At 41.3% G+C, this 25,636-nt stretch overlaps 2 protein-coding genes across 4 annotated transcripts in view; one reads left to right on the forward strand and one right to left on the reverse strand.

Annotated features, from left to right (window-relative positions):
* Window positions 1-2,020: 2,020 nt before the first annotated feature.
* LOC148366840 (nucleobindin-2-like) lies at window positions 2,021-13,594 on the forward strand. Of its 2 annotated transcripts, none has more exons than XM_088333653.1 (13): window positions 2,021-2,081; window positions 2,392-2,526; window positions 7,222-7,329; window positions 7,506-7,638; window positions 7,707-7,810; window positions 7,970-8,155; window positions 9,795-9,885; window positions 9,954-10,012; window positions 10,078-10,170; window positions 11,276-11,365; window positions 11,446-11,616; window positions 12,274-12,334; window positions 12,399-13,594. In XM_088333653.1, exons 2-13 carry the CDS (start codon window positions 2,392-2,394, stop codon window positions 12,602-12,604), a joined length of 1,437 nt encoding a protein of 478 aa, XP_088189779.1. In that variant the 5' UTR covers window positions 2,021-2,081; the 3' UTR covers window positions 12,605-13,594. The 2 variants fall into 2 exon arrangements, with proteins under 2 accessions (XP_088189779.1, XP_088189780.1); XM_088333654.1 differs by lacking the exon at window positions 2,021-2,081 and adding an exon at window positions 2,098-2,293.
* Window positions 13,595-15,783: 2,189 nt separating this feature from the next.
* Window positions 15,784-25,636, reverse strand: part of LOC148366841 (caprin-1-like) — a 32,880-nt gene continuing 23,027 nt past the window's right edge. For both annotated transcript variants that reach the window (XM_088333656.1, XM_088333655.1), the window contains 3 exons: window positions 22,605-22,793; window positions 19,841-19,953; window positions 15,784-16,307 (listed from right to left, as the gene is read on the reverse strand). In XM_088333656.1, coding sequence (XP_088189782.1) covers window positions 16,221-16,307; window positions 19,841-19,953; window positions 22,605-22,793 — 389 coding nt within the window. In that variant the 3' untranslated portion in view covers window positions 15,784-16,220. The remainder of the gene's footprint in view (window positions 16,308-19,840; window positions 19,954-22,604; window positions 22,794-25,636) is intronic.

Genomic DNA, 25,636 nt, shown 5'->3' on the forward strand with positions numbered 1-25,636 from the left:
TGGGAGGAAACCCACGCAGGCACGGGGAGAACATGCAAACTCCGCACGGGAGGATTCGATCTCATGCCGTCAGAACTGTGCCGCGGACGCGCTAACCCCTCAGCCGCCGTGTTTCCCTTGCATTCTATCTAATCTCGGCTAAATTGTTAACCAAATAATATATTATCTCTTTAATAATGTCATCAATTTTATGAAATAATCCACGGATAAAAAGTGCTGTCCGGACTTTGAAAATGAGTCACTCTCTACCGCCATCTCCTGACTCCAAGTTATGATTGCAGCCTCAGTCAGACGGTTCATGAGTATGTGCATGTCCTAGACGCGCTTGAATAAACATTTATTTTTTCATCTTTTTGGGGGTTTGGGTTGGCGTTTGGACTGTATTTGGAACAGGCCTGTTCTTACTTTTACTATTTTCGTGCTTCACTAAAAAACTGTAATGACAAGCATAAAGTCACTCTTCAACCTCCTCCTTACCTCCTGCCTAATGTGAGGCGTGTCCCAGAACAGCGTTGGTAAAACTGAAATAAAGGCTCTTTGAACTCAGTTGGGCATTCTAACACTTACTTAAGGACACCTCCACACAACCTTTAATCAAATAACAGAATGAGGGTTCATTCCCAACGTAGTGAACATAGTTTACGAGATTCAACATGGCACTACGGCAAGGCTCTCCAACGGGGTGCCCCGTGACGGCAGCTGAGTTGCTTGCGCACCTGTTCTGGAACTAGCTCAACGGTGCTGGGTTTTTTAGTAAAATATTTTTTGTATTGTTTCACTTAGTCTATTTTACACTACTTACAATAATTAAGCAGGTAATAACATAATAACAACATGACAAGTACTTTTTAAATTAGTAACAAAAAGCAGTTTGATGCTTGAAACAGGTTGGAGAGCCCTGCACTACACGATGGACAGTTCTCAAGGTTTTTTATTTTCCTCATGCTGAGGTTTTGGGTTCTCCTTTGCCCTCATGTAGGTCTTGGATCAGGGGATGGTGTCATAATAGTCTGTGGTCTGTACAGCCCTTTGAGACTTCTTGTAATTAAGGGCTATACAAGTAAATGTGACTTGACTAATAAGACTCAAAAGGGAAAATAAGATGAAATAATGTTGGGATTAATAGGCAAACCAGCATATTTACAAGGTAGCCAATCTCTCTGAAAGCAGCTTGTTAACTGTTCTCAGGGTGAGGAGGACCAAAACCTACGGTGAAGCAGCATTTAGCCACTTTGGTCCTCTTCTATAGAAAATTTTGCCGGAGGCCATCAGGTCTGCAGGGACCCTGTCTTTTTTCAAGAGGAGGCTCAAGACCCCCTTTTTTTAAATATGGCTTTAAATTGATCATTTTTCATTTTATTCAGTAGGGATTTTATTATATTGTTAGACGTTAAATGTTCCTTTGCCTAAAAAGTGCTATGCAAATACATTTGATTTAATTATCAACAGGGTTGGATGGGGTTACTTTAACTTGATTACTTTCAATTACTTTTGGATTACTCCAATACCAAATATGCTAATAAAAGACAAAAGAAACTAAATATGAATGAAATGATGACTCACAACACGTGGTAAGCTCTGTCTCCTGGCTTTGATTTCTTTGATCTCCGGCAAAACTAACATAAAATGCGACAGACACAAAATAAAAATAAATCCAAACAGCTTGCCAACATCATTTTTGCCGTTCTATGTGTTCTGTTACTCCCCAAGCCTGCACAAAATTTAGTCATTTTATTCATATTTAGTTTATTTTGTCTTTTATTAGCATATTTGGTATTGGAGTAATCCAAAAGTAATTGAAAATAATCATGTTAAAGTAAACCCAACCCTGATAATCAAAAAAATCATTTGTGGCCGCTTTTTATACTGTAAATCCCGTGAGATTAATGCGCGCATGCGCAGTGTAGATCGCTGATGAACAATTTCGTCAACTCGCCACGTTCTATTCGATGCAACCAAACCCGATGTCGTTTTGACAGACGCAAAAAGTGACCAATGAGAAAGTGAGATCACACTTTGATCCCGCCCATAACCGGACTAACTGCCAGGTACTTGAAGACGGAACACCAACTGGAAGGGAGGTGAGAATTTATTCAAGCCGATTATGTTTTATAGTTACAGTAACATCTTTAAATATTGGACAAATTTACTCCGTTTTGTCATGTGTGTTACATTACAGCCTCGTCGCTGACTTAATAATATCCTAAAAGGCTAATTTGCAGTTGTTTTGGTCTTATTAGCTAAAACTGTCAGCGCCAGTGCTCAGACTGTCATCAACAGTTCCCTTTGAAGTGTGTGTACAATCATCACTCGATTTTTGATAAAATGGCCAAACTTCGTCTTTGTAGAGCATGTTATTGTTATTCAAACGATGCTTATTTCTCTGTCAAGATGTGGTGGAGTCGTGTTGTACTTGGGAGTTGGGTCCTGGTCCTGTTGTCTTCTTTGGAGGCAATTCCCATCAGTAAGGACAAGACCAAAGTTAAGGAGCATGAAGTCAAAATTGAAGATGCTCCTGCTAGTGTGGTAAGTGAAGTCAAGTCATTTTTTATTTGTGACGCCCTTAATCACAAAGAGTCTCAAAGGGCTGCACAGACCACAGATTAGTGCAAACCACAGACTGTTATGACACCATCCCCTGATCTAAAATCTACATGAGGGCAAGGAAAAACTCAAAAACCTCAACATGACGAAAATGAAAAAACCTTGAGACATGAGGTAATCCACCTTCCATGATGACTAGGCTGCAGCAGATGTTGTAATAACAAATAATACGCAGACATTGTCAACGTGAAGTATAGGTCATCCATAGTCAAGTCTTGTTTATGTGCATGGTCCTTAATCACAAGGAGTCTCAAAGGGCTGCACAGACCACAGATTAGTGCAAACCACAGACTGTTATGACACCATCCCCTGATCTAAAACCTACATTAGGGCAAGGAAAAACTCAGAAACCTCAACATGAGGACAATGAAGAAACCTTGAGAAGGTACCGCACATGAGGTAATCCCCTTTCCAGGGTGCCCAGGCTGCAATAACCAATAATACACAGATATTTTCAACATGAAATATAGGTACCGTATTTTCCGCACTATAAGGCGCACCTAAAAGCCTTTATTTTTTTCAAAAGCTGACCATGCGCCTTATAATACAGTGCGCCTTATTTATGGATCAACATTAAGTTTTCCAACTAACTTGCAGCTGCCGACTAGATTTTCCCCTGAACGCCAAGTAGTACGTTTCATTGGCTAACCAATGTGTCAATCATCATTTGTATCGATCACTATTGGCTAAAGTTATTCGGAGGTCAAGGGGCGGATCCTTTTTATCATTACAGGCTTGCATTGGCTTAAACGGCAAAACAAAGCCTGCAATTTGCCGAAAAAGATGAATGTGTATAGCACGAGGCTGACTGCATAGAGAAAGCATTTTTTTCTATTCTGTATTTGTAAATATTTTATTCTCCTGGATTTACTACCCCGACGGATATAAGAGGACATTGGCTGCACATTATTATGAACACAACGACTTCAGTGAGCTACTCCGGGTTTTATATTGTCCCTGTATCTTGTTTCAGACTGAACTCGATGTTTCTGTGATAAGCGGTGCAGATAATGGATGGAATGGAGTGTCTATTTTTAAATTAAACTCAATTCCAAGTGTTTATTGTCATATGCACAGTAAAGTTGCGAGCGAAAAAGAAAATAGAAACTAAGGAATGGTTGGCATTTCTTGAATCCCAAGACTTTAACCTTCCGAATGATGGAACGATGCATTTGAGTGACATCGTACGGACACCGCATCCGCACGTGTTCTCGACACGTATTTGCGTCTTTGCAAGCTTTCGGAATGTTAAGGGGTAATAAGTTTGACTGAACTATCTGACTGTTTTGTCGACGTTCCCATTGTAGCACCTTATAATCCGGTGCGTCTTATGTATGTCAAAAATAGGACCAAAAACTATTTTTTCGGGGTGCGCCCTATAACCCGGTGCGCCTTATAGTGCGGAAAATACGGTAATTTATAAGCTATGGACTAGAAGTGTGTTTTAAGCTTAGATTTATACATTTCCACTGAGGTTGCAGATTGAATCTCAGGGGGAAGAGCATTCCACAGCACCGGGGCCCGTATGGAGAACGCTCTCGAACCTGCCGATTTCTTCTTGGATTACGAGTAGACCATCATTTTCAGATTGAAGGTTCCGGACCGGAACATAGGGGGAAATTAAATCTGAAAGATATGAGGGAGCAAGTCCATGCATGATTTTGTATACTACCAACAGAACCGTCAAATCACATCTTAGGCTAACAGGGAGCCAATGCAGGTTAGCTAAAATCGGGGTAATGTGATCAAACTTTCTTGTCTTAGTTAAAAGCCTCGCTGCAGCATTTTGTACTAGCTGAAAGCTCTTGATTTTTGACTTATGGAGACCGGAGAGTAGTGTATTACAGTAATCGTGACGGGAGGTAACAAACGCATGAATTATAATCTCCGCATGTAAAGCCCTTTATCACAAAAAGACTGTTCATGGCACGAACAACAGCAAAAATAGGTAGAAAAATATTACATCTATTTAAAATATTTTTGTAGGAACGGGAATATTTTAAGCAAAATATGGAAAAAGTAAATATGTAACTTGCTTTAGAATCCAAATGCCAAACATGTGTATCAATGATATGGTAATGTAATGTTCATTCATACTCAGATAAAAAACTAAAAGGGAGCTAGATTTAGCTAAAAGAGTAAAAAACATTTAAATTGCGGTTCAAGGTTCGTATGGGTGCTTGTAATCCTTGAAAATGTTTTTTGAAATGGCTTGAATCTTGGTTGAAGTACTTGTAAATGCTTGACATTGTTGCTGTGGTTCTCATTAGTCTGCTTAAAAATGACACAGACACTGCTCTCTGGTGGCTTGGTTTTGCCATTGCATTACTTCTTCCCTCATGATTAACGGCAGCTCGCATCAGTTTGTACATATTCTCTTTTGCTGAGATCCATCACAACCAGTCGGTCAGGATGTTGATTAGTCGGCTTGATTATTGCACATATTTTCCTCAGGGTTATTATGTTAAAGGTCACTCTAAAATGTGGTTTGTGTAATTGCCAATAGCCTAATCTAGTACTAGCCATTTATTGTGGAGTAAAAAAGATCGCAGGCGTTGCCCTAATTCAGCATTACTTAACCTCGACACACCTCTACATTGGGTTTAAAACCTTTATTATTTCTGAAGTGAACAGAATGAATCTAGGAAGCAAGGTTTTGGGTGCTCTGAGGAGAGTTATGAGTAACAAGACTATGAGTCTGGATGTTTAGAGGGGACTGTATGAGAGTGTGATTGTGCCAACTGTGTTGTATGGTGCAGAGACTTAGAGCCTGAATGCAGATTTGAGAAGGATATTAAATGTTTTTGAGATGAAGAGCAGAAGTAAATGGAAGGAGACCAAGAGAGGGGCGCAGTGTTATGAGTGCACTGCAGGAAAGAGGTCTAAATCTAGTGAAAGCTAGAGCTCTTGTTGGTGATAGGAATGAGTGGAGAGGTGTTGTAAAAGAATAGTGGGATGTTTGGGCGCGTTCTAAGGGATGGGCAGGGCACCCGTATGATGCGGCAGGGGTAAACCAGTGAAAGCTGTCGGGCCCTGCTGTTGAACAAAAGAGTGTGTTGTCACCCTGACCCGTTGGCCATGGTCACATTTTTTGTTTTCTGCTCCCTTTTCCTTTTCTTTGTTTTTGTGTATGTGTTTGTCTCGCTGTTGGTCACCCCTCTCGAGTAATATGACCAGGGTAGATAGAACTTATGTTTATCAATGATGTTGACTGTGTGTTGTTGGGTGATGCCCTTGCAACATCCAATTTAGCCTGTTCATCCTGGAACAGGGATTACCCCATGTTAGACCCTTTCCTAGGATTTATTTTCCTCATGCAGTTTTTTTGAGTTTTTCCGTTGCCCTCACCGAGGTTTCAGAGAGACATCGTAATGGTAGTCTGTGCAGACATTTGAGACTTTTTATGATAAAGCGCTATGCAAATTAATGTCAAATTCTAGAGCACAAGTTCAAGTCAAGTCCAAATGGTATACAAATAAAGTCAAATTGACAAAGTACTTAAAGAGGTGTGATACTCAAAACAATATACAGTGGAACCTCGGTTCTTGACCATAATCCGTTCCAGAACCCTGTTCAAAAACCAATTTGTTCGATCACCGAAATCATTTTTCCCATTAAAAATAATCTAAGTCGTTTTAATCCGTTCCAACACCTTGAATGTTTTCCTTGAATGTTTAACGTAAACATAAAGCTAACCCAGGCTAATCGTACGTTCGCGTTATCGTAATGAAATGAAATGATCTGCATTTTATATAGCGCTTTTCAAGTCAATGACTTCTCAAAGCGCTTTACAATGTGCTCCACATTTCCCAATAGCGGCCTTGCAGCCATGTAAGGCGCTAACCTGCTTATTGGGGGTATTAGGGGTTCAGTGTCTTACCCAAGGACACTTCGACATGTAACACAGAAGAGCCGGGATTCGAACTGGGATCCCTTGATCCCAAGACGAGTGCTCTACCTCCTGAGCTACTGCCGCCCCTAAGTAATCTTCCGTACGAAAGATTACGCTAACATGAACGTGGAGAAATAAAAAAAAGGATAAAGAATTGTGAATAGGATTTTCTTACCTTTGTGGTTCACAGCCTCCTTATTCTTTAGTATCGATCGTAGATTTAGCCATGCTGTATTCCCTAGCAAGATCAGACACTCGCACACCTCCTTCATATTTTGCTATTATTTCTTTCTTAAATGCAATAGTTGTACGCACTACTTTTCTTTTTTCGCCTGTAGCAACTTTGCTGCTTGCACTGACTTTCTTCGGAGGCATAATTAGGGGCTAAAACACTTTGTACACCTATATTAAAAGCGAAAGCAAAATGAAGCACGTCCGCACGCGATAACAGTTGGTCACGAGGCTCGGCATCGCACCCTAGCGTACGCACTCACGCATTACCGGCGTTCGAACTCCGATTTTTTGACCAAGCAGCAAAGCAAGAATTTCTCGAAATTTTTGGTCGGACTCCGATTTATTCGAACTGAGAGGCGTTCGAAAACCGAGGTTCCACTGTACGTTGTACATTAAAACATAAAAGTGTTTAGACTTAGTAATGTTCTTAATTGTGTTTACTTGGCTTCCCTTTTTTCCAGTTTCTTTTGATGTGTTTCTTCTATTTATAGGACACTGGGCTCCACTACGACCGCTACCTCAGAGAAGTCATAGACTTTTTAGAAAAAGATGAACATTTCAGAGAAAAACTCCATAATACGGACATGGAAGATATCAAGGTAAGGCAGTGTCCATCGGTATAAAGCTACAAGTATGTGTGCAATGTTGTATGTGGGAATCCTATCATTGGCTGTCACTCGCTGTCCCTGGGTTTATCTTGAAACCAGAAAGTTGCATTTCAAATGTAATCAGATTGTGTGTTTGGTATGTTTTTTGTGTCAACATTCTTCTGCAGCAAGGCAAACTCGCCAAAGAGCTGGACTTCGTCAGCCACCATGTCCGGACCAAACTGGACGAGTTGAAGAGGCAGGAGGTGACCCGGCTCCGGACCCTCATCAAGGCTCGGCACGACCTTGAAGGAGGCAACGGTGGGTGAAGTGTGGGAACAACATATTTCATGGAAAAGGAAGTAACCTTACGTGTGTCACATGACTAGACGTGGCGGTGGACCACCAGGTGATGCTGAAACAGTTCGAATACTTGAACCACGTGAACCCGCATACGTTCGAAGTGGAGGACCTGGATCGCCTGATCAAATCGGTAAATCTGGCAACAGAATGAATTTGCGCAGCACTGATTTTATCCTTGCTGATGAGACAACTGTGGGGAAGATTTTCAAAATCGTCCTTTTATTGACCACATTGCACAATACGATCAAGAGATATCGATAGTGTAAAAGCACACTGTTTCTGTTGTAAGGCCACCAACGATCTGGAGAACTTTGACAAAGAGAGACACGAGGAGTTCAAGCGTTACGAAATGATGAAGGAGCACGACAGGCGGGAGCACCTGAAGACGCTGGACGAAGACGGGCGCAAACGAGAGGAAGAGCATTACGAGGAGCTGAGGAAAAAACACGCCGACCACCCCAAAGTCAACCACCCGGTAAGTTGGGCAGGGCCAGATTCACATCCGGGCATGGGCCCATAACCAAGTTGATATTTCGGCGCTGTGGTTTTTCAGTTAGCTGGACTAAAAGGCACATCTTGGCCAGAAAATTAAACGTGCGCCTTATAATCCAGCGAGCCTTTATACGGATAAATTGAGAATGAATACCGGTATCGATCAGTTGAAAATTATCGCTGACCACAATTGAATTACAATGGTGGTAACGGGGATCAAACCTGGGTAGCGATGTGTGAGAGCGCCGAATCCAAACCACTTGTCCACTAGGAACATAGGTGACAAATGAAAAGGCATTAAGTCTCATCTCATTAGCACACTATTTTAGTCACTGTACCAGATACGAATGTTAGAGGATGGAGGAAACAGAAAGTGATTAAAAATCGGTATAACATTTTGTTTCAATTTTTTTCAATATTAACAGCGCGTGTTTTTTCAAACCACATAGTGAATTATTTTTGTTCAATCTATTTTATTTTTGATCATATTCGATAGATTCCTTTTCATTTATGTTATGTATTTTATTGTGGAATTTGATCGTTTTGTTTTGGGATTTATTTCAAGTGATTCCCGTTTGGTTGTAGGTTTATTTGAACGGAATTGTCTATTGTATCGTCAATGGGTGAGTGTGAAATACGTTGTAAAGCGCTTTGGGAGGCGTGCAGACCAAATAACCCAAAAAATAAGAAAACTAATACTTTAAAACGGGGAAACAAAATTAACCGCCGAACGGGTTGCGTTTGGTCCCATGTCCAAAAACACAGACGCTGCACTACTTCCGGGTGATTGTTCATTAGTTGAATTTGTTGGTAGGTTGCTTCAGTGCTATATTTTTTTATGGAATGTATATTTAAGGTTTATATAAGTTTGTATAAGGTGTATATACGTATGTTTAAGTTTGTTACTTTTGAAAGATGCGCTTCAAGAGGTCCTCCCCTGTGGTAAAAAGTGGCCGAAAAAAAGCGTACTGACCATTTTCTCAACCGTATCAAGCTTCCTTATTCCACTTTCATTTCAAATGAAACGGCTCGCCTCTTCTTTACACTTTACACCACCCTATTGGATGGATACACAAGATATTAATCAATAAAAATGTCAAAGTTCTTAGCGCGCTGGAGATACAGTATAGAATGTTTACACACGAACTAGGAAGAGGAAGCAGATTTTTTTTTCGGGTGGATGCTGGGTGACCTCTCACAGCGCCACACGCAGGTGGTGGCGGAAAGAAGCACTATGGTAATGTCCTGTACTGCACACAATAAAAAATCTAATTACTGCGATGTCCATATATTTTTCGAGATCCTACCGTTTTTTGTTAGTCAAATGGTCGTAAGTAGGGGAGCGTCTGTAGTGTGATTATGAGATAATGCATTTTCATGTGTTGTCTGTATTCCTAGTGGTTTAGTGGATAGCATGCAGCGCTCTCCTTGCCGTAATCCAGGTTTGAGTCCCGTTGCATCCAATGTTTCACAATTCAACAATTTATTCTGACTGATCAATCAATGCACAAAGACGTTACTTATCTATTTTTGTGCAACCTTTGCCCCTTACTGTAGTTTTTCATTCCATGCGCCTCACATTACAAACTTTCACCAACCGTAGGTGTTCTTTTTTTATTCAGGGTAGTCAGAATCAATTGAAGGAAGTTTGGGAAGATACGGATGGCTTAGACCCGGAGGATTTTGATCCCAAAACCTTTTTCAACTTGCACGGTAAGTCCTTCTCCCCCGTGATCGAGGGCGACACGCGCTCAAGGGCCGTCCTCTCTCTGCCCGAGCAGACACCAACGGGGACGGCTTCTTCGACGAACAGGAACTGGAGTCGCTGTTCACCAAGGAGGTGAGCCCCTGCGTCCCGTTTGTTGACCCATAATATTCGCTGACGGCGGCTCGCTGACACGGCAGTTGGAAAAACTCTACGACCCCGCCAACGAGGAGGACGACATGGTGGAAATGGAGGAGGAGCGCCTGCGCATGAGGGAGCACGTCATGAATGAGGTACAGTGCCGCTGTGGAGGTGGCAACGCCGACTGCCACGGAGGCCGCTTTTCGTATCTGCGGGGGAGCTGGTTTGTTTGTGTTGTGTTTAGAGCTGGGGTGTCACAACTAACTTGGAGTAATAGCATAAGAATATTTCCATTTTTTTTTAAGCACTGAATTTGATCATTTGCATTGAATAACTCAATGCAATGGGGATACTTCACAATTGTTTCATTGCATGAAGTTTAATATCTTGATCAATTATTTTTTAATGAAAAAGAATACAGAAAAATAGAGACAGCTATGTAAATGGTGGCCATGAGCGCAATTAAAAATATAGTTTTTATGGGGGTACACAAACAGACTAAGAAATCCAGGGATGTGCAATCGGATTACCTTGAACATCCATCCATCCATCCATCCAGTATCTGCACCACTTATCCTCAATAGGGTAGCGGGGGTGCTGGAGCCCATCCCAGCCGTCTCCGGGCAGCGGGCAGGGGACACCCTGAACTGTTTGCCAGCCAGTCGCAGGGCACACAGTAACTTGCAACTCACTTGCTCATTCATACTTAGACAATTCAGACCGGCCAATTAACCTGACATGCTTGTTTTTGGAGTGTGGGACGAAACCGGAGAGCCCGGAGGAAAACCACGCAAGCATGGGGAGAACATGCAAACTCCAGACAGGAAGGTTCGATCTCATGACCTCAGAACTGTGCTGCACACGTGCTAACCACTGCGCTGCCATGCTGCCCTTACCTTGAACAAAGATTTCTATTTTAAATAAAATTGGCATGAGCGTTTCCACAAATGTTCTCTTGTTGATAAATGGTAGTCAGCATTTACAGCTACAGTTGGTGGTTACCAGTGCCACGGGGCTTTGGGGAAATCCAGTAAACATAAAACTGCAGGTCATTGTTTTTTTTCTTCTTGTGCTTCTCTCCGCATCGCCTCACGAGCCGGAATAAATCAGTTGGTGCTGGTACTCCAATAAATGAAGGGCATAGTCCATTAAGTTTGACACATGTAGCAAGGCATCACTCCATTCAGAAACGCATCATTCGAAAGCATCACAAGCTAAAGGAGTCTGTCCATACTTCATATTTCTTCACACTTGTAGGTGGATTCGAACAAAGACAGGCTAGTTTCTTTAGACGAGTTCATGACTGCTACAAACAAAAAGGAATTCTTGGAGCCAGACAGCTGGGAGGTGAGGCAAAAAATGCAACTTGAGAGTGTTAACAATTCAAGCACTGCAAAACGCCACCCGGCTCCATCCCACGTTTGCAGACGCTGGAACAGAACCAGGCCTACACGGACGAGGAGATGAAGGAGTTCGAGGAGCATCTCGCTCGCCAGGAGCAGGAACTTCACCAGAGGTCCGCCGATCTCCAGAAACAGAGGGACGAGCTGGAGCGGCAACAGGAGCAGCTCAACGCACAGAAGGTTGAGTTGCAGCAGGTGAGGCGGCGTCGTTTCTGAAGATTAATATTCGAAGTCCCGAGTTCCTAAACCAAGGGTGTCCAAACTTTTCAGAAAGCGGGCCAGATTTGGTAAAGTGAAAATGCACAAGGGCTGACTATTCAGCCTTGCATTCTTTGAACAGTTTTTAATAAATTCATCCTCAGTGAATAGTTTTCAGTGCTTGGCGTTCAGCTGCACGGCCTCGCATTTCTCCTTTGTATCATTTTCATTTGACTCACAGGTTCCCGTAAAAAAGCGCAGCAGTGCCGTTTAAACAGCTTCCACTTGCTTCCCCTTTTCACAGTGTTCGTTTACAATTAGGTTTTTGTAGCACGTTTGGGCTGGCAGTGCCTCTTGAAATTAAATGTTTTTAAAACAGTCACAGTCTCTTGGCAAATTAGGATTTGTTTTTGATTTGGGTGAAAAAACTACTCGTATTTTCTCTGTCAGTTCCACATGTTGTAAATGGGGTGGCCTTAAATTCTCACAGAAAGCCAAAGGCAAGGTGGCCAAATGATTTTATAGTGCTTTCAACATTACTGGCGAGCCACATATTATTAATTTTATGACAGAGGCCGAGGGCCGTAAATGGCCCCCGGGCCGGACTTTGGGTATGCCTGTCCTAAACCCATGTACGGTTTTTGTTCACCCCAGGCTGTCGATCACATGGCGCGACTCAAGTCGGAGAAACAGGAACCTCCGCCGGAGGTCCACGGTAGGTCCAGATTTTGTTTTTCATGGAGGCTTTTGTCCTACAACGCTGATTTCCATCTTTGCAGTTGAAGGAATCCCAATCATCCCGGACGGCCACCCGGCAGACAATCAACAACAACCGGACCAGGAGGCCCCGGTCCAAGAGCATCAGCCTGCAGATCCGGTTCCTCAGGACCAGAGTCAGGAACAGAATCAAGTGGGTGAGCAGACGCATCAGGATCTTCCTCCAGGCCACCAAGAAAGCCCACAGATAGACAATCAGCTGTCATAAAACCTTCACAGCCAGACTTTATCTACCTGGTGTTTGGCCAATTGGTGCTTTGGAACACACTCAGGGTGGAGAAGCACAAAAACTGAACGATTCACGTTTTGGATGCCTCATTTAGGAACCAAACTACAGATTTTTGTGAAAATAAGGGCGAATGGAGATTTTAAAAGTCATTATACATTTAGTTTCAAGATCTGTGGTAACAGTCACTTGAAACGGAATGCTGGAGAAGGTATTAGAAGTTGTTTCCCTGCCTTTGAAAAGCTTCCTTTGTTGTTTCAACGGTGACCAAAATTCGCCATCAGAAAGGTAAAAAGTGTTTCACTATTCCCTTGATGGAATCACATTTAAATTGTATTTTTCTACCCATCGGAATTATATGTTGAAATCTAATAGCACTGATCCGACAAAAGTGTAAAATATTGAGGCAATTTTCCTTTTTATTCAGACGATTCATTTGATTGGCATGTGAAGATTGTTTACATTTTGAAAGCCATTAATTTGCTTATACACTTTGTAATGGGATTTTATAAGTCCATGTTTAATTTGACAAACAATTATGGGTAGGATTGTTAAAATTGAACTTTAAGATACCGGATCGGTGTTCTTGTTGATCATTTAGACGAGTGAATTTTACAAACGAAAAGAATAAGGCCATACAACACAAGAGGAATCCTAATGAGAGAATTTGTGGCATTCAGCTCTGTTTGGATGAATTTTGATATCATCTGAAGGATTTTAAATATGTGTCAGTGGACATGCAGTGTTTGTTCTTTCTATGCATCTGCAAAATATTTGGTTTCAGGCCTCCTAAAATACGCACACGCGTCAAAGCACTCCTTTACCCCTGTGCCAAGATGTTTTCTTTGCGGAAAGACGGCATAATAGTTTGCACAAGTGGTTCTGTTGTTGCTTGCTGCTGCATTTCATTGTTGCTATTGTGCGCTTCAGTTCAAGACAATAAAAATGAGCTTTTCAGTTGTGAAAATCGAATTGTAGCAGGGAAACTCCTCACATTTACAGAACTATTCAGGATTGGTACACCTTTTTTTCATGCCCAAATTGAAGCACTTTTAAAGGACATTCAAAGCCAATTTTTCACTTTTTAAGTAACAATGCCATTCAAACTAATGCCAGCTGCCGTTAATCACGAAAGATTACGTGCAATGGCGAAGAGAGCCAGAGAGCAGTGTCGGCGTCATTTCTGAGCAGACTCGTTGAGAAACAAGGCAACAATTTAAAACATTCACAGGCGCTTTTCAAACGTTGAAAACATTATCATTTCAAGTGTTTTTAAAGATTTTAAGCATCCGTACGAACCCTGATTTCAACTATAGTCAAAGGGGGGAGGGTCAGCCTACCTGTTTAGGACTATGCCTGCAAACTAATGCCAGCTGCAGTTAATCTTGAGGGTAGAAGTGCAATGGCAAAGCGAGGCAACCAGAGGGCAGTATCAGTGTCATTTTTAAAGCCCCGGTGTAAAATATTTGATCAGAAGATGGCACTCCATTGTCTAATGCGCAGAAAACCAGGACCAAAGAGCACAGGGTAGCAGCATGTTGCCAAACAAACAGGGCAGCAACCTTAGGCAAGGATTCCATTAGTAAAAAAAACTATCAATTTCTCATCCTATGAATTTTAACCATTTACAATAAGCACTTCTCGATCCTTAAAAAACACATTAAAATTCAAGCATTTTTAAGGATTTCAAGCACACGTGCAAACCCTAATTACAAATGTTTGTAGTCAAAGAATTGTCAGCCCACCTGTCTAAAACAATCTGTGCAAACTAATGCCAGCTGCAGTTAATCTTGAGGTTAGAAATGCAATGGCGAAGCAAAGCCACCAGAGGGCAGTATCTGTGTCATTTTTTAAAGCCCCAGTGTGTAATATTTGATCAGGGGACAGCACTGTATTGAATTGTCTAACGCGGAGAAAAAAAAAAAACGTACCAAAGAGTACAGTGTAGCAGCATGTTGCCAAACAAACATGGCAGCGACCTTAGGCAGGGATTCCATTAGTATAGGACATTGGTACGATAGTTCAGGTATTATTGCTAAGTATTCAAATCAATGTTTTTCTTTTTAACTGAACGAAAATGTTTTTGTACCACTAAGAGTCCCTTTAAGCAAACTTGTTAAGAAACATGGCCAGGATTCCAACCAATGTTCCCTCTAAACTGCGCGCGTGCGCAATTGCGCACTGCTCGCACATTCTCAGCGCACAAGAAAATCTAGCCATCGCACAAAAATGAGGGCTCAAAATTACTAATTAAGAAGCGACTTAAGTCAAAGTTAAAGTGCATGAAGGTAAAAATACACGGGTTCCCCTGACGTTGTGTCCTAAATGCCGTATTTTGAAGTCAAGGTCGAAGTAGAACCAAGTTGAGTAAAGTCAGTAGAGTTTTGCGAGAACCGGCTTCTTCGGCTCGGCTCACTAAAAGGAACCGGCTCTTTCGGGTCCTAAACGGCTTTTCAGGTTGTTTTTGCTTCTTTCATCCCTATATGACAAAATATTATGTAAAATTGTGCACGAAATGACTTAAAGGAAAGGGGGAATAGAACAAAAAGAAAAAAAATACCAAAATTAAAAAGTAGTGAAAAGCTGAGGAAAAAAAGGAAGAAAAAATTTTGAAAAAAGCATTGCATTCAAATAATTTCCAATGATACCAAGTCAATCTTGTTGCCAACATTGTACTTGCACTAAAAACTGTGATTAAATACAGTTGTGTAGCGTGCAACCGACTAAATAAGCCCCCAAAAATGTTAGTATTATGCGACAAAATATATTAGGAAAAAAAAAATGGATATCTTGTGAAAGAAAGAATTGAAAAAACAAACGACGTTTGTAGGCCGTACAACCTTTGCAATAATACACGAGTCAATTCATTCAAAAGAGAAAAATAATTTTGCATTGCCGGAAACTCCGCAAAATGTAACGTGATGTCAAGTTTTAGACGTTTGATAATGATTTAGTTGCCACACTTGGGATTGCCGTTGCTCACTGTTGTTTCAAGCGTTGCTCACCGACTTTGTGTGAACGCTCAGACCCGTAAGGAAAATTACAGGGAACATTGATTCCAGGCACTTCACCCAAAATTCAAGCACTTTTCCGTGCTTGAAATTCCTACATTTTCAAAGATTTCAAGCACCCTGTGTTTTCAGTGGAAAATGATCAAACACTTTGTAATAGAACACAGATTTATTGACATATCACACAGAGGTGACGGTGACAGAATACAAAATCAAAATGTCACGTCTACAAGATGAGGAACTTGACCGAACAGCACGGTGGGAGATATCTTCTGAGTCGTTAAGAAGGTGGCGGGGTATTTTTTTTTTCCATTTATTTTGTACAAAAGATAAATTAATGAAATCTTTCAAGTTTACAGGAATATCTAGTTTATTAGTCCACACTTGCCAATAATCCTACATGGACTTACCGTACTCGGCATTTTAATGTTAAAACGGGCGGACCCGAGCGGAGCGACTGGAGATAAACAGGCCGACGGTTTCAAAAAGAAAAGACGGTTAATGAGAAATGAAACGGTAGAAAAGTACATTTTAGGGAGCACGTTCGAAAAAAAAAAAAAAAAAAAAATCCTCGAATGTTGAAAGGATTAGGATCGCGTTGCCTGGGCGCTACCTCGAAGCAATCCTCGGGGTCCCTGGGCAGCTCCCCGTTTGTAACTTTGTTGGTATCCCTCCTGAAACACACGGAAAAGGTTCTGGACTGTAGGAGTGACAAGTTGGCCGTTTTGGATGTCAATCTCTCAGAATTCAGTCTAATGAAAATAACTTGTTTTTATATTCCTAAATACAAAAAACAATCTTTCTCACACACACACACATAAAAACGTTTCAATAATCAGTCTAATTATATCTCTTGTACGTTTATCAATCTTATATTCTTTTATTGTGAAGTCGTGCTCATGTGTGTACCGTTTTCACCGACGTGTAATAAACCACGCCCACCGTTTAGGCTCCCTCTTTCCTTTTTTCAACCAACATGAGAGCCTCGTGAGTACCTTGCAGCTGCTATCACGATGTAGTTTTTAACAATATATGTACCGTATTTTCCGCACTGTAAGGCGCACCGGGTTATAGGGCGCACCCCGAAAAAATAGTTTTTGGTCCCATTTTTGACATACATAAGACGCACCGGATTATAAGGCGTGACAACGGGAACGTCGACAAAACAGATAGTTCAGTCCAACTTATTACCCCCTTAACATTCCGAAAGCTTGCAAAGACGCAAATACGTGTCGAGAACACGTGCGGATGCGGTGTCCGTACGATGTCACTCAAATGCATCGTTCTATCATTCGGAAGGTTAAAGTCTTGGGATTCAAGAAATGCTAACCATTCCTTAGTTTCTATTTTCTTTTTCGCTCGCAACTTTACTGTATATGCGACAATAAACACTTGGAATTGAGTTTAATTTAAAAATAGACACTCCATTCCATCCATTATCTGCACCGCTTATCACAGAAACATCGAGTTCAGTCTAAAACAAGATACAGGGATAATATATATAGCCAGAGTAGCTCACCGAAGTCGTTGTGTTCATAATAATGTGCAGCCGTGGTCCTCAAATCCGTGAGTTTAGTAAATCCAGGAGAATAAAATATTTACAAATACAAAATAGTAAAAAAATGCTTTCTGTATGCCGTCAGCCACGTGCTATACGCATTCATCTTTTTCGGCCAATTGCAGGCTTTGTTTTGCCGTTTAAGCCTATGCCAGCCTGTAAATGATAAAAAGGATCCTCCCCTTGACCTCTGAATAACTTTAGCCAATAGTGATCCATTCAACTGATGATTGACACGTCTTTCTTGGCCAATTGCAGGCTTTGTTTTGCCGTTCAAGCCAATGCCAGCCTGTAAATGATAAAAAGGATCCTCCCCTTGACCTTCGAATAACTTTAGCCAATAGTGATCCATTCAAATGATGATTGACACATTGGTTAGCCAATGAAACGCCGGTAAATAAATCCCAGCATACACCGCGGACTACTTGGCGTTCGGGGGAAAATCGAGTCGGCGACTAAGTTAGTTGCAAGACTTTGCGAATTAATATTGATCCATAAACAAGGCGCACTGTATTATAAGGCGCATGGTCAGCTTTTGAAAAAAAATAAAGGCTTTTAGGTGCGCCTTATAGTGCGGAAAATACAGTATTTCTCTCATCTCATTAGCTACACCGCTTATCCTCAGTAGGGCCGCGGGGGCGCTGGAGCCCATCCCAGCATTCATCGGGCAGTGGGCAGGGGACACCCTGAACTGGTTGCCAGCCAATTTATCTGTGTAAATACAGCCACCAAAGAGTCTTAATAATGAATCTTTGACAAGGAGTGTCAGAGCTATTATATTATATAAACTCTCTGTTGGCAGAATGACTCAAATAAAAGCACCTATTTTGGTTTTAATCTACTTCGTGGAAGCTTCAGCCCTGCTAACGCAGCCATGCTAACCCCTGCTGCCTCCCCGGCAGACTGAAAATCCCACTCGGTAGGCGTGGTTTATTACTCGTCACAGAAAACAGGAAAAGGAACACGCACACGAGCGCGACTTCACAATAAAAGGAAACACGTATAGACATGAAAAATGAAATTAGACTGATGTTTTAAACGTGACTATATGTGTGAGAGAGATTGTTTTTATATTTAGGAATATGAAAACAGGTTAATTCCATTGCATTGAATTCTGAGAAAAGCACATATCTCAAAAGATACAGGGCTTTGCAAAAGTATAGGCTCCCTTAGAACTTTATGACAAGTATTTAGTCAACCACCAATTGTGCAGGTTATCCCATTTGAAAGGATTAGAGAGGCCTTACTCCGAAACACACAGATTAAAAGAAAAATCCGCCCAAAAGCATTCCTGCATGGTTTGACCATCTCAAGTGGAAAGTGAGTATTTTACTTTAGACTGATATTTAGATATTGTGAAAGAGTTGTTAATGTTTGACGGCATTAGCTCAGGAGGTAGAGCGCTCGTCTTGGGATCAAGAGGTCGCAGTTTGATTCCCGGCTCCTCCGTTTTTTATGTCGAAGTGTCCTTGGCCAAGACACTGAATCCCTAATGCCCCCAATAAGCAGGTAGGCGCATTGCACCTATTGGTGTGTGAGTGTGTGTGTGAATGGGTAAGTGTGAAGCACATTGTGAAGCGTTTTGGGAGGTCTTCATTGACTTGAAAAGCGCTATATAAATGCAGACTATTTACATTTGACTTCTCTTTCCAAAAGTCCCAATGTTTATGGCACAGAATGGATCCCATGTTGCATTTACGCACATTTATTTTAGGCTCCGATTTCAATACAGACCATAAAATTGCTTAAAATTACGTTGGGAATTTTATCGGCTAATCAATCTGTCAATCCACATTTGAATCAATCGCTATTGGCTCAAGATTTTTTAAGCCGAAGTAGGTCATGTTTTTTTTCCCAATACAGGCCATAATATGTTGGCATATGCTAAGGACTGTGAAAAAAAACCTTGCAATTGGCCAAGAGTGTTGTTAATCAAAAGGTCAGAGGATAACTGCTATATCGGAAGTCAACTGACTAAATAATGATTGTAGATTGTAAAGCGAAACAGACTGACTACAACAAGGATCTGCAAACCAGGCAGAAATGCTTTTAGGCGGATTTTTTTTTAACCCGAGTGTTTTAGAGTGAATACTTTTCACAGTTGAATTCACTCGACTGTCGTGAATGTAAGAGAGACCATATTTGCAGAGTACAACTAATAGTTGTGATATGAACAGATTATCCTAAATCAGTTGTGTATGCCTGCAGGTCTATCAATGTGATCATGGGCCTCCCAGTTGCTTCTCTGATTAGTTTTCTTCTAGTTTCAGCTGAAAGTTAAGATGGACAGCCAGGTCTGGGTAGGTTGGCGGTTTTTCGGTGCTCTCTGCATTTTGATATTAGTGCTTGCACTGTAAGATGTGTGAATTTTGCAAAATCGTCTTGTATCCCATTCCTCTTTTGAACCTTTCCATTACTTTATTCCGGCCCTGCTTGGTGAGTTATTTTCTTCACAATGGCATCCTTTCTCCTTTCACAGACCTATAAGCCCATCACACACCAGGTGCATTTAGACGGAGACTGTCATTGCCAGTCATTTAGGTCAACGTTGGATCTTTTAAAAGTTATCAGGGAACATTTACCTTTGCTAGGCTCTGTAGGGTTTATCATACTGTAAAGCAAAAAAATGTATGTATATGACAATCTTACCCTCTGGTAGTTGCTGGTGGAGTAGTCCCGGGCCCCGGTATTGAACTGGTTTTGACCATAACCACCGCTGCTTGGAGGGTTGGAAAAAGGAGGGTGGTAACCTTCATATCCCCCTGATGACAAAAAAGAAAATGAATTTAACGTCAATTCTGGAATATAAGCCGCTACTTATATTTCTACATTGAAAACATGTTCAGAAGAAATAAATGACAACAACAACAATACGCATGATGCTCTAATAGCGCAGTCATTTTTTCTGTGATTTAATTTGTATTGTGTATTTTTCTTTTTTGAACATACAACAAACAAAAACTAAGGGGAAACAAACTCAAGTCATTCTTCATTATTCATGTTTTCCTTCATTCCATCCATTATCCCCATTTGTCCATGAATTGGGTCTCCTGTGTTCCTATTCAAAATGTGGGCCTCTCCGTTACGAATCATTCCTTCGCAGAACGCACCCACTGCAACAAGGTGGGGAGCTCTTGTTTTTAGATAATCCAATGTTTTTTGTTCAAGGTCAGAAGAATTTTTCTCCAGGCACTCATGAATTTTTTTTTCTATAAGATTCACCAAATAGAGCACCTTGAATATCCCGTATCCCACAATTTTATTTAAAAAGAACCATAATTCGTCTCAGAAGGCTTCAATTCTTGGACAAAGCCAAAATACAGACGCTCCCCTACTTACGACCATTCAACTTACGGAAAACGGTAGATACGATAATTTTTTGGGGATGCTGAAAAATATCCGGCCATTGCTGTAAGTTAGATTTTGTATTTTGTGCACCTTTTTCCGAGTACAGGACAGTACTGTAGTGCTTCTTTCTGCCACTACCTATGTGTGGCGCTGTACGAGCTCACCCAGCATCCATCCCGAAGAAGAAATCCGGCTTCCTCTTTCTAGTTCGTGTTTAAACATTCTGTACAGTATCTCCAGCGCGCTAAGAAATTTGACATTTTTATTGTTTCATATCTCGTGGACGACTCCAGGTCCACATTTACAGTGAGGATAAGGAAACAAAGAGATAAAGGAACAAAGAACTAACTGTCTTTGTTGTAAGTAGGCTTTGTTTTCCTTCGGAGGGAGGGGGCGGGGGGTGATGAGGGGGGTGAGGGACAAACAGAATTGGTGGATACAACCGGAATGTTTGATCCTACATTATGAGGCGGCAGTAGCTCAGGAGGTAGAGCGATCGTTTTAGGATTAAGGGATCCCAGTTCGAATCCCGGCTTGTCCATGTTACGTGTCGAAGTGTCCTTGGGTAAGACACTAAACCCCCCAATACCCCCAATAAGCAGGTTAGCGCCTTACATGGCTGCACAGATCACGGCCGCTATTGGGAAATGTGAAGCACAATGTAAAGCGCTTTGGGAAGTCATTGACTTGAAAAGCGCTATAGAAATGCAGATCATTTCATTTCATTTCATTATACATAGTCCAGTGTTTCCCGAATTGCTCAGTCCACATATTGAATGGATTTGGGAGTACAGTCCATAAACATGCCCGATTAAAGTTGCCGTCGACGATAAAAGCTCCGTTGGGGTGTGCAAGCTGCTGTTTATTGATAGCAGCGGGCAGGAGATTTAGTGCTATGCTAACGTTAGCATCCGGTGAAACGGTTAGCCGTGGAAAGTAAACAGTTAAGGTTTGAGTTGCAGATACTTAAATCAAAGTGAAACCTTTTCAGTGCCTAAAAATCTTTGTGCCGTATTCATCGTAATTGTAAAGTAACTCATAGAGAGAAGGGTTCAATTATTCGATGGCCTGACAATTCCAAGCAAAAAGTATCAATATTGATTGATACTACCCTGTGTTACATGAATCACATCTATACCAAAATTCCCAGGATTGCCCACCCCTGGCGTGTACAACCTTGCTAGTTTGCGGTTCCACTTTTGCGGGTTCAGAGCTTCGCGGGTCTAAAAAATATACCTTACCATCTAAATAAAAGCATTTAGTGACTTGACGCCATTGAGCGCGAGCTTGTGTCAAGTGAGGACATGGTGTGGACACTCTTATTGTGAAGGGGAGGGGGAGGCCCAGACACAATGCTTAGTCATAATGAGTTACCGCTTCGCTCACCCCCCCTCCTTCAACTCCTCCCACCTCACCCCCTTCTTATGTGACGCTCAGTTTATCATGTAGGAACTCGGCGACGTGACGTAAGTATATTCTCTTCCGTCACATTTCATCTCAAGTTTGACTTTATTATACCAAAAGCGAGCGTTTGTTTGTACTACCTAAACACGGCTAATTGTGTGTGGTTTCGTTTATTTGTTGTAAAAGCCGTTCGATGCTGCAGCTAAAGTTTATTGTTATTGTCAGAAGGTAGCTCTTTCACTTTCATTCAAATGAACACAGACCATTTTTTCAACTGTTTTTTCCCCAAAACGCTTCACAAACACTCATCAAATATCACATTTTCACTGTTTTTATTTTCAATAGGTAACCGGTAGTGTTAACGAGCGAAATAAACTGCGATGGCTGCATGTGGTTGAGAGCGGTTAAAACAATCATACTGAATGGTTCGTAGTGGTTTCGCCGCAGTCCTATTCCGTGTACATACAACATATTTTACAGTTGTTTTTTTTGTTATAACATGAATTTCACTCTCTCTCGCTCTCTACCCGTATTCTATATGGTGTACTGTATACAGGAGGGGGTATACTGTATACGTTTAAGCATTTTTGAAGGGGCGATTTTCAGTTTTCGCGGGTGGTCTCGGTCCCCATTAACCGCGATAACCGAGGGATTACTGTACCTCTAAATCCATTGGAGGAACCTCTGTAGCCATTCACGGCACCTCTGCTGTTCCTTGCTCCGCCTCTAGGCAGCGCTCTGCTGTTGTAGAAAGACTGCCCCGATTGGCCAAATCCTGCACTGGCTGACGAGTCTTCATGCACCACAGATGAAGGCATGACCTGGGCTGGTGGGTGGAACCCACCAACAACTGGAGGACAAATATTCATACAGATTGCTTTATTGAGCCGTTATTAGAGATGTGCCCTATGCGAACGGAATGCCTCCCAGGGTTTGTAGAATTTTCTCAAAGACAAATTTAAACACTTTTGAAGGACTTTCAAAGGCAATTTTACAATTTCTCCGGTGCTATTACAATCATGACGCTCAATGTACAAACTAATGCCGGCTGCAGTTAAGCATGAGGGAAGAACCACTAGAGGGCAGTAACTGCATTCATTTTAAACAAACTTTTTGAGAGACAAATGTTTCAAACATTTACAAGCACCGTATGCAAAATTCAAGCAATTTTCAACCCTTGAAACGCGACATTAAAATGCAAGCACTTTCAAGGATTCCATGCATTTTTTTCACAGGGATTTCTGTACTGCTGACTTTAAAGAGTCATTTAGGTTTTTTTTCAGGTAATAGGTGTTTAACCATTTTTTTCCCATAACAAATGTATAATTCATTTTTGCATTATATATTTTCTTGTTGCACTCAAAAGTCAATCGTTTTAGTTTGTGTTCGTACACCTTTTTCATAGACAAATTAAGGACATTTTTAAGAAGTTCCAAAGCCAATTTTTCAATTTCTCCAATACCATTAAAGAAATACGGTGTGAATCATATATTTTGAAAAACCACAAATACATCTACAATTTACTTATGTAATTTTTATGAAGACATTTGACTTTTTAGAACTTGAGAATATTGTGAATATATTTGTGTTTCAATATTTTGAGACAGATTTCCTCGCATAAAGGTGTCGGGTAAAAACAATAGTAATATGTAGCTTACATTTTCAGTTGCAGGAACTTCTTCCCATTACAATTTACCACTAGGAAACACCACCTTAATTTTTTGCATGGCGCATAATAAATGTCCATAATTTATGTGTAAACCTTGCACTGATACACATTTTATAGTGCTCTGATAAGGTGTAGCATGCACCTCTCCTCCTGGGTGCGACTCGTAGGGGTAATGACACATGGCAACAATTTCAAGCATTTACAGGCACCAAAATTCAAGCATTTTCATTCCTTGCTTGAAAATTGAAATTCAAGCATTTTCAAGGATTTCAAGAAACCGTACGAACCCCTGTCGTTTACATTTTGACGTGTCTGCATTTTTTTGTAGCGATCCGTCGTTTGCGGAAGAAAATCAGTTGAAAGCTTCTGATTTTCGTTTTTTTTTTGTCTTTGTGGAGAGGTCTTTCACTGCTTCAAATACTGTTTTCTGGTGTAAATTTTAAGCCGGGCGTGTTTATATGTGGTAGCTTTTTAACAGGGCGTTAGTTGACTACGGTTATCACTCAGTATATGTATGCATGCCACACTTACTTTATCTTGCTGCCTTCACATATTTTGTGTTTCATATGTTGCTTACAATTAACAAAACAAATTCTCTCAATTGGCTGGTTTTAAACGGACTTGTATTCTGCTATTCTGCCTCAACAATGCGTGCTCAGCTTGGCTATGTAACACTTGTTTGCTAACACAGAAGGGGTCTATTTCAAAAAACCTCTGGAAGAGAAGGTTATCCAAAGCAGGAAAAATATGCAGGCAGGAATGCTTTGAAGGAATTTGCGTACAATGCCAAAGTTCCTCGTTGTTGAGAACAGACTGCTGAGCAGGTAAAACTGCTGTGAGGCTCTTAGCATTTAAACTTCAAATGTCACGTACAGTTATGGGAAAAAAGTTTTCTATCATTCATTTCCCTGTCGCTTTTACATACTAGGGTTGCGGGGGACTGGAGCGCAACCCAGGTTTGTTCGAGCAGTGGGCAGGAGACGCCATGAACTGGTTGCCAGCCCACGCAGGGCACACCATAGACAGACCACCATTCACACGCTCGCTCATACCTACGGACAGTTTGGACCTGCCCTGCATGTTTTTGAGATGTGGGCGGAAACTGCCCAGAGAAAACAAGTACATCAAACCCCTATGGGAGGCTGCTATCGTTCTTATACAGCTACCCAAAAGAGAAGAACTGTGCAAAAGTTTTTAGTGTCTTGTGACGACTGCCTAACATTTACCGTATTTTTCGCACTATAGGGCGCACCGGGTTATAGGGCACACCCCCAAAAAATAGTTTTTGGTCCTATATCTTCCATAGATAAGGCGCACCGGATTATAAGGCGCTACAATGGGAACGTCGACAAAACAGTCAGATAGTTCAGTCCAACTTATTACCCCCTTAACATTCCGAAAGCTTGCAAAGAAGCAAATACGTGTTGTAGACACGTGCGGATGCGGTGTCCGTACGATGTCACTCAAATGCATCGTTCCATCATTCGGAAGGTTAAAGTCTTGGGATTCAAGAAATGCCAACCATTCCTTAGTTTCTATTTTCTTTTTCGCTCGCAACTTTACTGTGCATATGACAATAAACACTTGGAATTGAGTTTAATTTAAAAAAAGACCCATCACAGAAACATCGATATCACTCTGAAACAAGATACTGGGAAAATATATAGCCGGAGTAGCTCACCGAAGTCGTTGTGTTCAATAAGAATGTGCAACCATGGTCCTCTTATATCCGTGAGTGTAGTAAATCCAGGAGAATAAAATATTTACAAATACAGAACAGTAAAACATGCTTTCTCTATGCCGTAGACAACCAACCAAACTTGCTAATCACATTCATCTTTTTCGGCCAATTGCAGGCTTTGTTTTGTCCCTTTAGCCTATGCAAGCCTGTAAATGATAAAAAGGATCCGCCCCCTTTACCTCCGAATAACTTTAGCCAATAGTGATCGATTCAACTGATGATTGACACATCTTTTTCGGCCAATTGCAGGGTTTGTTTTGCCCCTTTAGCCTATCCGAGCCTG

The sequence above is a fragment of the Urocampus carinirostris genome, chromosome 4 (assembly GCF_059441175.1).
Source record: "Urocampus carinirostris isolate Australia breed hairy pipefish chromosome 4, RoL_Ucar_1.0, whole genome shotgun sequence".
Taxonomy (NCBI): domain Eukaryota; kingdom Metazoa; phylum Chordata; class Actinopteri; order Syngnathiformes; family Syngnathidae; genus Urocampus; species Urocampus carinirostris.